This window comes from Perna viridis, chromosome 5, assembly GCF_037379345.1.
Source record: "Perna viridis isolate PV_CMFRI_1.1 ecotype Kerala chromosome 5, ASM3737934v1, whole genome shotgun sequence".
NCBI classification, from domain to species: Eukaryota; Metazoa; Mollusca; class Bivalvia; order Mytilida; family Mytilidae; genus Perna; species Perna viridis.
The window spans coordinates 40,795,508-40,810,814 of NC_142449.1; the positions used below are offsets into that span (position 1 = coordinate 40,795,508).

General features: G+C 32.4%; 2 protein-coding genes across 15 annotated transcripts in view; one reads left to right on the plus strand and one right to left on the minus strand.

The window, feature by feature from the left end:
- Nucleotides 1–245: 245 nt before the first annotated feature.
- Nucleotides 246–11,392, minus strand: LOC148617718 (uncharacterized). The gene is made up of 12 exons (XM_088585242.1): nucleotides 11,187–11,392; nucleotides 10,290–10,375; nucleotides 9,343–9,486; nucleotides 8,786–8,980; nucleotides 8,108–8,172; nucleotides 7,058–7,154; nucleotides 6,668–6,739; nucleotides 6,004–6,095; nucleotides 5,291–5,469; nucleotides 3,060–4,015; nucleotides 2,244–2,325; nucleotides 246–1,239 (listed from the first exon to the last, which is right to left on the minus strand). The coding sequence occupies exons 1-12, from the start codon at nucleotides 11,326–11,328 to the stop codon at nucleotides 1,040–1,042; spliced, it is 2,310 nt and encodes a 769-aa protein (XP_088441368.1). The 5' UTR covers nucleotides 11,329–11,392; the 3' UTR covers nucleotides 246–1,039.
- Nucleotides 11,393–13,730: 2,338 nt separating this feature from the next.
- Nucleotides 13,731–15,307, plus strand: part of LOC148617719 (uncharacterized) — a 79,371-nt gene continuing 77,794 nt past the window's right edge. For 13 of the 14 annotated variants that reach the window (XR_015922520.1, XM_088585219.1, XM_088585226.1 and 10 more), the window contains exon 1: nucleotides 13,731–14,112. Coding sequence is in view for 13 of the 14 variants with exons in the window: in XM_088585219.1 (XP_088441345.1) it covers nucleotides 14,059–14,112 (54 nt within the window). In the remaining variant the exon portion in view is untranslated. The remainder of the gene's footprint in view (nucleotides 14,113–15,307) is intronic. The other variant, XM_088585231.1, reaches the window with a different exon arrangement.

Here is a 15,307-nt window from a genome sequence, read left to right on the forward strand (position 1 = left end):
ACAGGTTTCACTTTACTTGCTGTAATGGACCTTTACATCTATATTGTTATAATTATGATCTTGCTGCATGTAGTATAACTGTCTTAGAAAGCCATCACTGCTTTATAACTGAATTCCTAAAGTTGTTCCATATGGGATCAAATATGCTTAACATGTATATAACAAACAACATGATGCTCTAAAAAAAGGTATATTGTTAACAAGGTAAATGAATTCATTTCAACAGTGTAATGATTATTACAATCTTCAACGAACTATTTTATTTAATATTAAAGTGACATGATCATTAAATATATGACAATTTATGCTTCTCATCTATTTTGCTTTTTTACTTACCTAAACTAAAAGGCACTTAAACCAACATAATAGCTTTACTCCTTTGAAAAATATGGGGAAAATATTGTGTATCAGGTGCAATAAAGCAAGGGATTATATATGTGTCAAACATAATAAAATGGCAAAGCCCCACAAAACACGAAATTGATAATGGACCCAACCAAAACCACTTACAATATATGCCATCCATATAGTTACATACTAAACTTGTAATTGATATTTCCATTGGAAGTTAAAAGATGGATGGATGGAATGAAGGAAAGAGTGATTCCAATATACAATTAACTTCAAACCTTGCAAAATATCCCCATTACCACAAGATTACCTAATGTGGACAATACTGCAGTAAACCAAGGAGTAATGCTACCTATTTACTGCTTTTATATAGGAGATAGATAACTTTTTTATTTACATGTATCAATGTAGCAAATTTCCAGTCATTTTATTTCAATATTGTTAGATTTATTTCTCATGAGTGAAATTAATTTGCATTATTCACAAAAAATGATATTAATACCACTTGTTTTAAAGTGAAGATCTTTGAATATATATACCAGTATTCCTAGTATAAAATTTTAAGATGTAATAAAATTTATTGTGTTTTCCTAATTTAATGATTGAATTTTTTCCAGACAAACTCATTTTATGAAGTTTCTAGCACTGTAATAGTTGATAATAGTATAACAAATGATAACAGCCTGTATTAAAAGAAATCTGAAGCTTTAGATCGGCTCTTGATGCCTCCTGTTGAAGCTCGTTTCTTGTTTCCTTTCATTGCTGCCTGTTTTTTCTTGGCTGCCTGGCTACGAGTCACGGCTGGTGAAGGTGTCTTGAGAATACCATGGTCGGGGTTTTTGGATGGGTTGAACACGCCTGGACTGAATTTTATGCTGTCTAGAAAACCTGAAAAAAATTAAGCAACAATGGAAAATTTTATAAATCATAAAATTCCATCCCATATCCAACAACAAAATGATAAAAATCAGCATAACAAAACAGCTTGATAACACAAGTGTCTTTGAAAACAGGTTTTATTTTTGAAATAAAATAGCAATTTAAATTCTTGTATCAAAGTGATAGGTCTTGTCTGTTGCACAAGGTTGCTGTTATTCAAAATCTGATATTGACTGCAGGTGCATATGCATGAAACAGATATGGAATTGTGATGTAGTGATGCTAATGCAACTATATACCAAAAATGATTGACTTAGCACAAATGATTCACATTAAACAGACCTAACAAGAAAATTCACACTAAAACCTTATTATTGATGTCCTGCCAGAAAACCAATACCTTAGTCTTGCCCTCCATGACTTGCTGCAGGAGAGACAAAAATGACAGGAATTTTTTGCTAAGCATTTCAACCAAATTTCAATTGATAAAATATTTTCTATTACCAATATAAGTGTGAAGGTATTGTTTCTACTTTGCAATTAAGTTATTCAAGCAACAAGACCTCTGTTGCAGAAATTGGCAAGTAAAAAAAAAATGTAAAATAGAAACATAATAATCCAGTCAAAATAAATTTGAAACTGTGAACAATGGCAACAGAAAATGTTTCAGATATTCAGCGCTATTCCCAATACACATGTACATAGCACAAACATCTAACAAAAACATTACTTTGCAGAGTTATCTGCCCTTTCCACAGATACTTTCCCTGAGAAATTTAAATAGCTTATTTTGAGGTTTCAAAACTTCATATTTTGTTAGACTTTCTTCTGTGTTAATTTGGGTCATAATGCTATAGATAAGATTAGATTTTCCCTTGCAACTTGTTCAGATTGCTAGATTGACAGGATTATAACAGTGATATCCAGATTTGACGTGGATGAAAATCAGGTCTGCTGGTTCTATCAACATGGATCTTTACTAATTAAAAGGTTGAGTCAAAAATATAACTTACTAAGGGACTCATTCTTTTTCATGTTAAAGATGACTTTCTTTTTGGAATCTGTTACACAGGATGCTGGTGGTTCTTGAGAAATCTGCAAAAGAAAATAATGAAATAATCTAGCAGACATAATATACTGACTAAGTCAGGAAAAAAAATAGAATAAGTTCCAGTAGATAGGAAAATTATTTTATTTTTCAAAAACATTTTACAATGAGTTAATCTGGAAACAAGACTTTTAACAGTGCTTAGTTAAAATGGCCATAAATTCTTTAGGACAGACACAAAAAAATGAGGGTAGGTAAGGTAACTGACCTGTTATTATTTTTTGTTTGCCTAATCACTTTTACAATAATTTCAACAGAATAAAGCAAATAACAATTGAACTTGAGTTCATAAGCCTTCACATGAATTTTATAACAAATTCATCCAACACTAGATAAACATAATTTTCTCATGAACTTAATTTGCATGTGTACAGTTCAAGGATCCAATGTAATTTTATTGCATGCTAAAATTTCTGTGTTATTAAATGACATATGTACATGTATATTTTTCTATATGTATATGGAAAATACCTATCCTTTTTAATGGTCTGCTTATAAAGATTAGGTAGTATATAATTTTCACTACTTATACATGTTTCTCAGTCACAATATGGATTTTTTTTACAAATATATGCTATCCTTTTTTTTTAAATGTGTTAAACAAAGCATCAAATTTCACATCAACAAATGTTCTTAGATTCAATTTCCTGTTTCCATTGTAAGATTCACTGCCATTTTATCTCAAAATACAATGTGCATACAGTAGAAGTAATGATATTACCTTTTTGTTAGGAGCTGTTTTTGGAGTTTTCAATTTACTGACAGATTTTCTTACAAAAGCAGGTGGTGTTTTCATCAAGGTCTCAAACTGTGCAAATTCAGATCCAGTAGATTTTGGAGTATAAGCAGCAGTCCCATCAACACTTTCTATCAATTTAGTCATCTTGGCTTTCTGTGATTTAGATGAGAGTGGTGTTGTTACAGATTCCATTTCAGTAGTACTTACTGAACTCTTTCTCTTATTCTTTGACCTTTTTGAAGACGATGGTTCATTTTCTGTAAGCTTGGGCATATTCAGAACAGGAGTTACAGATATTTCATTATCTGAAATTATACTTTTCCTCTTGCTCTTTATTTTTGTTAAAGACACAGGGTCAGTTTTAGCCACTTTCACTTCAGGTGTTTCTATGACAGATTCTTTGCCTAATGTAGATTCAGATGTCACAGACAACTCTGGGTCATGATTTGGGGCTGAACTTTTTCTTTTCTTCTTGCCAGTTGATTTTGATAAATGTTCTAAGTTGTCAGTACCTGAAGTACTAATTGTCGATTTGTTAACTATCATTCCACTACTTAAGTCATCAGTTTCTACTTTTTTCCCTTTTTTGTACTTAGGAGTTAGATGTCCATTTACTGAACTGCTGCCATCAGTATTAGTTTCAATAGATTCATTCAGTTTAGATTTATTTTTTCCTTCACTTTTCTTTGTACTGTTGACATTTGACCTACTAACCTCGCTGCCAGAGTTCACTAAAGGTGACACAGTTTCAGATGATAATTCACTCATTTTAGCATATTCCTTTTTCTTTTTTTTGCTGCCAATTTTTCCTCTGGGGGTCACAAATTCAGAGTTAAATTCAACTCCAGAATCATCATTCAATTCATCTTTAGTTTCACTGCTGCCTTTATTCTTTTCAGTTTCATCATCATCTTCTTGAGAAATGCCACTTTGGTTCCCTACAATGTAAAGTAATAAACTAACTATTACATAAAACAAGATTAAGTACAGACAATTACATTCAATAAAACCTGAATAACTTTCTTTAAGATGACCTATCTATTTCTGAAAACCAACAACAAATATAAGCACAATAAATATTAGAACTGTGAGTGACCTTACAGCATGTTGAGCAAATAAATTGAGCAAATAAACTTTGTGACAGACTTCACATTGAATTTGGGTGAAATGAGCCTTCACATGGAATTCACATGAACAGTGCACATGAAATTCGTGTTAAGTAAATTTCATGTGATAATCAAGTTCATTTCATGTTTAGGTCACATGAATTTCATGTGAAGCATAATACATATGAATTTCACATGAAAATATTTGCCAGTGTACCAATGCAAAACTTGGAAAATAAGGTTTTCAAAATCTGTATACTAAAGGTACAATGTCATTGTTTGCAGAAATCTTTACAAAATTTACTTGAATGATGCCGAAATTCCCCATTTTAAAATTTTCTGCTAACTGACAGCATGGAAGCAAATACTTACACTTGTAATCAGTGTGCATACATTTTTGTATGCAGTACTTTACAAATTTGTTTTTAAAGTTCATTAAGTTCTAAGCTTTATTTTGACTATTTTTGATCAATTTACACACAAATTATACACTAACAATGCACAGATCTAGGTTCAATGTGTTTATGCACCACACCTTACCTTGAATTAGTGTGACCTATTATGTATCCCCCTTGTAAGATTAACTTCATTTGTAACCATTAAGGAAAAATTATTTTCCTAATGCAAATCTCATCCAAAACAAAGTTTTCATGAAATGTTGAATTTTTAGGAGAGGGTGCATAAATCAAGGTATGTATGGACAGACTGATAGATGAAAATTCCTTCATATATATATACCTCTAGACGTTAAAAAGGAGATACATGTATCACAATAATGGCAAAATATCTATATTAACTTTCAGTTCTTCCAGTATGCTCAAATAATCTGGAAACATAAGATTTTTCATTCAATACATATCTTCTTACCCTCCAGATTTTTTGTTCAATACATATCTTCTTACCCTCCTGATTTCCATTCAATACGTATCTTCTTACCCTCCTGATTTCCCTATAACATATATCTTCTTATACTCCTGATTTTCCCTACAATACATATCTCCTTACCCTCCTGATTTTCCTACAATACATATCTCCTTACCCTCCTGATTTCCCTACAATACATATCTTCTTACCCTCCTGATTTCCCTACAATACATATCTCCTTACCCTCCTGATTTTTCTGCTTGTTTCTCCTTTTCCTTTTTTTCTTTTTCTTTTTCTTGCTGCCATCAGATTTTTCGAGAAGTCTAACAGCATCCCTGATATCTTTCTTAGATAAGACATCAGCCTCCTCCTCCTCTTCACCCTTCTCCTGAGGTAATATACCCTCATCTAAATCTTTAAACCTATCAATGATATAATTGAATCAACTCTCATGTAGCAGAATATGTAATTACACTAAATATCAAAGCTCAAAACAAAAAGGTTAGGTTTTAGCAGATATAGATTGTCTTGCCTTGCGCCAAAAATGTCATTCAATAACTAAAAATAGTTTCCTTCTTGGAATTTTTTTCTCAAATTTTACAAAAAATTTCCTTAATTTGTCATAAACACTAAAATAGTAATTTTAAGCAACTACCTAGTGAAAGGATAACAATAGAAAAAGTAGCAAAAAACTGTAATTCTTAACATGAACTTCTTCAATGAAATTAGAGTGGAATTCTTTGGTTCAAAATATGTTTTGTAGCTACTGTCCTTATTTTATTGCTGAACCATTATTTATTGAGGTATATGTTTATATCGCTTAATTAATAACAAGTTCCCTGCTTAATTTCATTTTTAATAGCTTTTAAACAAGGATAGAAATCCACCCCTGCTTTACTTTTCACTCACTTTTGAACAACTGAAAGAATTTGGGTTCTGTTTGAACTTTGACTTACTTTTTAACTAGTGTATAAATCTGCCCTCTGTTCCTACAGTCAGTACTACTACCTAATGCAAACAATCTATCAGCTAGAGCTTTAAAGTCATACTGAATGAAAGTAAAACATATAATTACTATATGGTAGATATAGTCTATTATTCAATATCAAGTAATTCTGAATTCTTTCTTTAATCAGGCTAATAATATAATAAAAAAAAACTTTCATTGTAACAGTATCCGGTATGTAGTATGTATGAATACACATTCATCTTAAGATGGTAGACCTAGGGTAAGGGACATAACTCTTGAAATCAGTGATGTGTTTGTGTCATACTCGATTTCATCAAACCCTTTCAAGCTTTCCTTTGAAATGGAATGAAATCAGTCCAAGTTACTTTGATGCTTACATGAGATTGATGTCAAATGCTGAATGCAAACATTTCAGTGATTTTTAAGAGTTGTGTCCCTTACCCTAGGTCTACCTCCTTAAATTCTGTATGGGAAATTATCACCAACCTAGAAAATTGAAAAAACAACTGTCATTAACAATAACCTGAATTTCACATGTAAGATTGAACTTTACAGTAGCTTTAACTCATCAATACATTTCTGTATTACCTTCCATTTCTTGGCAAACTTTGGTTTAGATTTGTGAAGTGTGTAAAATAGAGATCACTAACCTGAAGTCTGACTGGAATGTCTTCATCATCCTCATTATCATCTTTCTCATTGTCACTGTCCTCTTCCTCTTTCTGTCAATAAAAGAAAGAATTATTAGTTCAGCTTAAAATGTTCTTTAATTTTGTAGCAGAATGCCTTATATAAATAATAAAAAAAACAATACTTTCCTTGTCATTATTTCCAGCTATGATCAATGTAAAAAGCCCAATAAAATTTTCTGGAGTCAGCAATGAAATATTAAATAAAAATTGCCTCATTGAAAATGGCACTAATACCAAGAACAACATCGAATGGCCTTGCAGAAATGTTATTCTTAGTACTTAATAATTAAATACAAAAAATAAAACACTGATTTTTTTTATCTGGTAGATAGAAGTCTACAGACTTACTTCTAGCTGTTTCTCAGCAGCTGACATGGCATCTTGGACAGTCTGCTCAATGATAGCATTAAACACTCGGGATATCACTCTTAGTACAATGTTCCAACTGTAAAAAAAAGCAATAAATATCTCAGTTCATGTAATTTCTTTTGTGTTTTAAGCGTGTTGAATGCAATTCAGCAATAAGAAGTTCCATAAACAATAAATACAAAATAGAGAAGAGGTATAGAATTGGGGTTGAACATGAGGTTTTGTAAAGTTTTTTTTTTCCAATTCGTGTCGATTTTAAATACCTTTTATTGTCTTTGTACTACAATTCAAATCTTACGACATGTTTTTACATTTCTTCCTAACTGGTGGACCCTGATAGTGACGTTACGTTAACAAGTAGTACATGCAAGAGAAGGAAATTAGGCAGAGATAAAGCGTTGTATACTGTTAGTGACTGTTTTCATCTATCAATATACTGTCAATACATTTTGGTTGCTTGAATAGAATGGTTGCAATACAAATGCATATATCATTTAAGTGACAGAATACTTCAATAGACCATCAAATTTTGATAGAGTATTTATTTAATTTAAAAGACTGTACTAACCTATGGAAATTACTTTTAAACCTAAAAGCCATTCAGTAGACAACTTAATCCTTTTAGTTTGCAAGAAATTAATTTTTAAATATAGACTTTACGTGTCTATATCAAACGTTTATAGGTTGATACAGAAACAACTGACAAATACATGTAAAGATGACTACTTTAAACTTGTAACTTGCACCATGTTTTTCTTTTTGCCAACAAAATGTGACAGACTTATAATTGGTAATTAAAACTTGAGCTATAGAGTTTTTTACATTATACATCAAACTGTAGATGCCGATTTTTCTGAGGACCCCTAAATGTAAATTTTGTGTGCGTGTGTCTATTTTTCATGTCTAGTCACAATCCAAATACTGGTTCCTTTGATTTCCCTATCTGAAACCTAAAATGCAACACAAAATAATTTCTGATTTTACAAAACAGAAAATTGAACAAATATATAGAGAGTATATTTATCTTACTTTTTAGATGTCTGAATGTAATGGCTAAATGGTTCAAGGAAACTCAATATCTTCTGTGGTGAAAGCTGGAACAAGAAATAAAAAATACACGTTCTCTTAAGAAAAACAGCAATTTCCTTCAAGATATTAACATATAATCAGATTTAGAATCAAGGTACTTGGTTTTCTTCATTAATAATGAATCTGATTGTAATTTGACTTGCAATGAGTCCATGCTATTATTACTTGGTGCCTTTAAGAATTATGCAACAGATGGAGAAAGCAATGCAAATGGTCTGGATTCATCTATGAGTATATCCATCTCTGGTACATTGTTAAATGGTCCAACACTTTTGAGACCAAGACTAGTTTTTTGCTGACAGTTTGTAGAAGGTTCATGTACTTCATCTAACAAACTTTAAATTTTATCAACCATGGAAGACATATGGCTAGGTGTAGCAATACTGTTTATTTGTCACAAGAGTCCTTCTGAGCTCATTGCATCCAAATTTTGCTTTCAGAAAAGTGTAATAAAAACACTGATTGATCCACAAAGGATCATTTGATACAATTCAAGTGATATGAATAAACAGACTTCCACAATGTTCATAGATCTCCAAATAAAATTTTGACAACAGTTAGCTGTGCCAAAAAGAATATGGATATAGTAAGAAGAAGATAGTTGTATATTACATGTACCTCCTCAGCACCAACACTCTCCAACTCATCCAGATATATATCTGCTAAATGTATCTTCAGGCCATCAGGAATCCTCTCCTCAGCCTCTGTCAATATCTTACTTGACAGAACATCAGTAAAATTTGATATCAGACTCTTCTTCCATTTCCTTTTCTTTATGTATTCTAGGGTCTGTGTAAGTATGTTACGGAACAGCTGTAAAAACAGCAAAACAAATGTAATTGATGCATATTTGTATGGATAAATATTGTTTGTGTTATAATCATGGTCTAAATGTTCCTTGTTATGCTTGTATCTAAGCTGACATGGCTTTCCTAAAATAAACAGATTACAAAAAGAGAATCATATTATTATAGTACTACAAAATATGAAAAGAAGAATTTGAATCTGTGCCTGACATGGCTCTCCTAGATTTTTAACAAGCTTTCTGATTGGTTGGTTATCTTTGAGCAAACTAGACTATTTATTTCATTCAGTCTTTTCTTGCAGAGTATATATGCAAACTGCAAACATTGCTGGCGTCTTTTTTTATTTATAATCATTTACAATGTACAAACCATCATGAATTTATCAATTCTCCAACAGTCAATGCCATGCCACTCTCTAGCCTCAGTCTGAAGAAAAACTTGTACAAAGAGAAGAGCTGACTCTGGTAAGTTAAATACATGAACAAGACGTGAAATGTTGGCTGACATCTCTTCCTGTAGAAAAAAAAAACACCATGCATTTAAGCATCGCTCATACAAAAAAATTATTAAATATCAGGTACACAAATGTAAATTATAAAGATTGACAGGCACACGTATATTTTCCAAATATTAGAAATATTAGAATTAAATTATACATGTCCTTTTTTCTGATAGTTCCAATTTTCTTTCTGTTAATGACTTATAAACTGTATATCTGTGTTGACAATTTCTACAAAATATAAACCAGCTTGAACTGCTACTGAGTCAGAATAATATTGTACATATAAGTCAACTATCTGATCTATCTAATTTTAACACTAGGTAAAACTGTAGAATGAACTATAAAATGTGACACAAATATTACGAAAAGCCTGCAAAAATTAAAAAAAAACAAATGTTGATTTCACTCCTGCAAAACAATGATCAAGGTAGAAAACCTGGGCTGAGTGACTCTTTCATGAAAAAAACAGACATGCTACATGTATATCAGAATCAAAGAAGCTACACTTAATACAATGTTTTTATTGTTTTTTCTGGGGAAATAATTATGATGCTTATTTTGATTGCATTTTCACTCTTCATTGAATCAATAGAGCATGTCAATAAAGAGATAATAAAACTATTGGTTTCAAATAATCTGGGCACATTATCACTGAAGATATTTTCACATTCTTTTTTACTTGGGGAGCACCAAATGAGCACTGAAAAATATACATAACAGATAAAAGATATATTATATATTCTGAAGTATTTATTTAAAATTTATTCCCCCAACATCATCTTTATCCTAATGAACAGTATAATTAATTGCTCACCTGTAATAATGGCTTGTCCTGCATCCAAAGACCATAATGAAGACCTTTCCAGATCTTAAGTAAATCAGCTTCTGTAAATGCTTTTTCTGAAATAGTATAGATTATTCAAACCCATTGGTAGATATACATTGATTCAATTCTGGTGCTTAAATTATATGTGCAAATGTACTAAAATATATGACATACAAGTATACAAATGTTTACAACCAAAGACATAAAAGAATATGCATTTTTCATTTTTATTGTACCTTGCACCATATCATACATTTGGTTATATGGAACCTTTCAAAATGACAAAAATAAACTCAGGATAGTCAATTAAACATATTGGGGGTCAAGTAATGTTTCCGCTGGTGTGCTCCAAATGCACATTAGGCTACAAAATATAAGCTTTAGCAGATTAATGTGGCACAAAAGATAATTCAATGATGTTTGTCATCTCATAGTAATCATCAATGTAAATTTCTACGTTGTTGTTTCAAAACGCACATGCTTTTATTCGTAAGGTTTGGGTGTTATCCATAACAAAAATTAAAAAAAACAGGTGACAGAAAATAGATAATCAGTTGTTTGTTAATTGCAGACTTAACTTGGTTAAGATAAATTTACGAAACAGATGCAACACATGTAATTTGTGCAATTTAATGGTCATTTCACTATAAGGGCCCTTGGCCTTGGGCAATTCATTCAATTTTAGAGAAGCATTTAGAAAATGATCTTCCAAGAAGCAGAGAAGAATTTGTTCAGTTTTAAAAAACTTAGACCAACTGTTACATCTGTATTTTTTTTTAAATAATTTGCAATTTCAAAGATTTTTAAGTTTCAGAAATATTCACTCATGGTAATTGATGGTTGATTAAAATTTCTATAAGATTGCTGTAAGTGTAACGTGCAAACCTTTTTTAGCCAGGGATCTAACTTCCAGCCATTTCCGAAGCTTTTTAATTGCTCTGTCCCTTATCTTTTTCTCATTTGCAGCAAGTCTTTGCGCAAAATGTACTTCAACAGTGGCTATTTTTCTTGCATCTTGGTTTGCCATTTCAAATCAAGATGATTTTTTTCCACATGTGGTAACCGGAAATATGATTTGTAAATCTAAACAATCGACCGGTTTCGGACACCATCTGAGTATATTTCCGGAAACGAGTCCTTCAGTAAAGTTAATTATGACGGTGAAATTATGATATTAAAATGGAATATTCTAAATGCTGAAAGGATTTTGACACGTGTTTATATACTAGTCGGGATGAATATTGGATAGATGGAGCAAGCACTAATCCTCATGGACATACTACCCCTATTCAGAACTTTGATGACCGTTTGTTTGTTTTGTTTTGTTGGGGTTTAACGTCCGAGCAGCAATATTTCAGATATATTCAGACAATGAACATGAAATGGATGATAAAATGAACATGAAAGAAAAAAAAGGATGGGTCACAAGGATAATAGGGTCGACAAATTTTGATTGCCACTGGAAAAAGGGGGAATGGGTAAGGTTGGGCAATTTAGCCTCCTGTGGCGGAGCGCAAAGGTTCCTACTCCTACCGAATACCACAGCAGGGTTCTTTAACGTGCGAGGAACGTGGCATCTTTCCCAACACGGTGCACCACTATGGTTTGCGGTCAGGTTTTCTGTATTATAGCCTGACAACCCCAGCATGCAACACGCCAGGGGTACCCCATTCCACCACCTGGGGCACACATCCCAGTTGCTCTGTGGGCAGAGCGCCTAGCCCCCGGCTAGGTTTCTGAGCACTATTTAGTCGCCTTTTACGACAAGCTTAGCGCTGCTGCAGGCCTATTCTTTTAACACCCGGACCTGCACGGGGCACTTTGATGACCGAGTCTGTGCTGTGATAGCTTATCTTTATATATGATTGATAAAAAGCTGCTTCACAATTGTTTCATTAATTTCCTGAATGAAATTTAAAATAACTAACAACAACGTTTAAACGTCCCTACTACCAAATGATAATCTGTAGTAATGTCTTGCTGTTTTATTCGTCAATTCTATAGTAACGGAACCTAATCTGTCAAACGGTGTCGATCTTATGAGGTAAATTGACTAATATATGTACGTAATACTCGGAAGTGCGATGGGGACACTGAAGTGCGATGGTCGCTGTTCTGCGATGGTCAACACTATAGTACGTTGAGTGTGTAACGCTAATACGCGGAAATACGTTGGAATCCCATTCAACGTTGTCACGAAATCGTACATACATACCTAAGCGCTTGTAATGGAAATTGAATCGACTTCCTTTCTGCATCACTAGTCTTTATACAATTTTTTTAACAAAAGGTACGTCAGAAGGCAAAATCAAAATATGGGATCCTGGGTGTTATCGAGTTAAGTAAATTTAAAGTAAATTTTGGCGGGACAATTACTTACAATCGTAGATTTTTCGGTAACTGTTTTAGTATTCCTAAATGATAATATAGTAAAAAGTGGAAGTAAACTGTGTATTAATTTTGCTTTTATAATTTCCTAAATAAATGGAAGTGCGACATTGAAACGAATGAAAGCAAAGTTCTTTCTAGTTGCATGTAGACTAGTGTCCTACCTGTGAGAATCATTTTGTTAATTAATTAAGGTATTTTAAGGTTTCCGTATATTTACAATATTAACGGAAAAACATGAGAGTCAAAACATTTCAGCGAAGTACAAAAGGAAATTCCAAATGCACCTCCGTGTAATGGCCAAAGCATTTCCGCGTTGCTATAGTCAGTCAACAACCATGTCTAATCATCGCAGTCCAGTGTGAACACAAACGCACTTCAGTGTATTACTATCGCACTTCCGCGTACCCCTGCGTCCCATCGCGGTTCCGAGTCTTACATATGGCACTTATTTATTTATTTTTTATTTACGTAAATGGGTGTTGTCATCAAAAGTAAATTCGGAGCGCAGTTATTTATATAAATTATTTGCCTATTGCGTTTTTGGAATAATTTGTGTAAGTTTTACTTTTATTTGCAATATAATACCCATTAGGTAACGAATAGCCGTGAAATGCGGATACAAGTATAGTTAAACAAAATATGTAGTTCACAATTATGATATACAAATGTATATCTCCAGATAAAACGCGTTCAGACGATTTATATCATGCAGTTTTTACTAGTTATAATTGTCAACTTATATTAACCTTTGTGCTACAGTATCTTTTTAACTTTCTGATCACTGCGTGAAATGTATTCGCGTTTTTCTCTCAGCCCTTTGTCAGTAAAAGACTTCACCCAAGAAGAAAATTGCATGAAAACATCTCAATTATAACACATCTTCCTTGTTTTACTAAATGTAAAAATTGATCAGTTTGACATCCAATTATCACTATGCACATTACCGCAATGCACACTCTACACGAACTCAAATATTTAGATTTAAAAACCTATTAACTATATATTTAAATACCAAGGAGTTCAGCAACCGTGTCGGATTCCCCGTCTGTTCCTCGGCCTTAATGACATTGGTTTTACGGATGACAGAGCATTTGTAGCGCTTCGCAACAACAAACCATTTGTGAAGTAAAGCTCAAACTCGGAAGCTTTCGTGGATACAAGATGGCGACGTCCATGGAAAAAAGTGAAAATGGAAACACGCTTTTTTAAAATCGGATTAAAATATCCAGAGTGAAATTTCAATATTGGAAAAACTAAGGAGAGATTAGTGTAGGGAATAAAATTTCAAATGAAACTGGATTTATGTTTTTTGTGAATGTGAATTGTTAAGATTTTTACGTAGATAAGTTTCTCAGGTGATTGAAACATGAAAACATATTTATATAGTGTATGGATTTTGTCTCTACTCTTTTATACAGTGGTAAGTTTACTTTGAATTTAAAACTTCTCAAACCTGAATAGATCTCAATAACACGACCCATTTTAGATCTGTTTTTTTCGATTACACTCAATAATAGTATTCTCAATCATTAAATAGTTCAGTTCAATATTTCCTGGTTTCAGTCTTTTGAAAACTTGAATTAAACATAACGTAGAAGGTTTTAATTTCCAAGAAGTTTTTGTTTTTGTGTAAACACATAAATACTTGTACCTTAACGATAGACCATATCGTGCTTATGAGTAATCTTGGAAACCTTGCTTCTTTTCTCACTACTCTTTGAAGATAGTTCGTTGAGGACCGGGCTAATAATACACAGTATCTGTTCCCTGTGTATCCGTCCATTTGTTGTTATTCGGACCATTTTTTAGCAGTTGCGACAATGATTCGAAACCTCGATTCCGAAGGACTTTTATTTCCAGGTTCGAAGGACCATACTGTAAAGTCTGATGTCAGTTCGTGCTCGTTTTTGTTTATTGTTCTGTAAATATATATTAGATCTGCTCAACATCTAAAGGAGACATTAAAGATTGAAAATTCAACTGAAATCTATTTTTATTCCATACATTGTATATTGAAAACTAGGTATTGATAGTATATAATTACTGTATACACCCTTTGTTGTCATTTTGTTAGGTGTTTACTGCATGATGAATCAATATTTTCTATTTCCATGGTAACCATAACAATCTCCTTTTAAAACCTTTCGTCAATTATAGACTATACATTTATCAATATTGAAATATTGAATACACCGTGATGATAGATCTCGGAGTTTATAGCGACAAATATGTCAAGCTTGAACCCTGGATTAACCGAAACCCTGCATATATAAACAGATCGTGTTTATGCCCATTTATGTTCGGTTTCGATTTTCACCCTTTAACATCAGAGACAGATCCACGCAGAGATTTTGAAAAAGAGGGTTCCAGAAAAAAGGGGGTATCAGGCTTTTAATCAATCTTCTGTTTTGTCGAAAATTTGCAGGACATTAAGAGTTTTTTTTTCCGAAGATGGAAGGGGTTCCAACATTTTCTACAACAACCAGGATCTAGTCAGACTAGTTACACAATATAACTAACACTTAGTGTGCGTCAATATCGTTTTTCTTAATGTTTTAAAATAATAAACAGTCGCCCTTCAACAATAAAACACTTACAAAATATGCTATTATTCT

Bases quoted from the DNA above. Each gene is read 5' to 3' on its own strand.
- LOC148617718 (XM_088585242.1), bottom strand. From the start codon at position 11,328: ATGGCAAACCAAGATGCAAGAAAAATAGCCACTGTTGAAGTACATTTT. The intron at 8,981-9,342 runs GTTTGTACATTG...CTGTTTTTACAG, and splicing joins GAATTGATAAATTCATGATG to CTGTTCCGTAACATACTTAC. The intron at 6,740-7,057 runs GTAAGTCTGTAG...TTTTATTGACAG, and splicing joins CTGCTGAGAAACAGCTAGAA to AAAGAGGAAGAGGACAGTGA.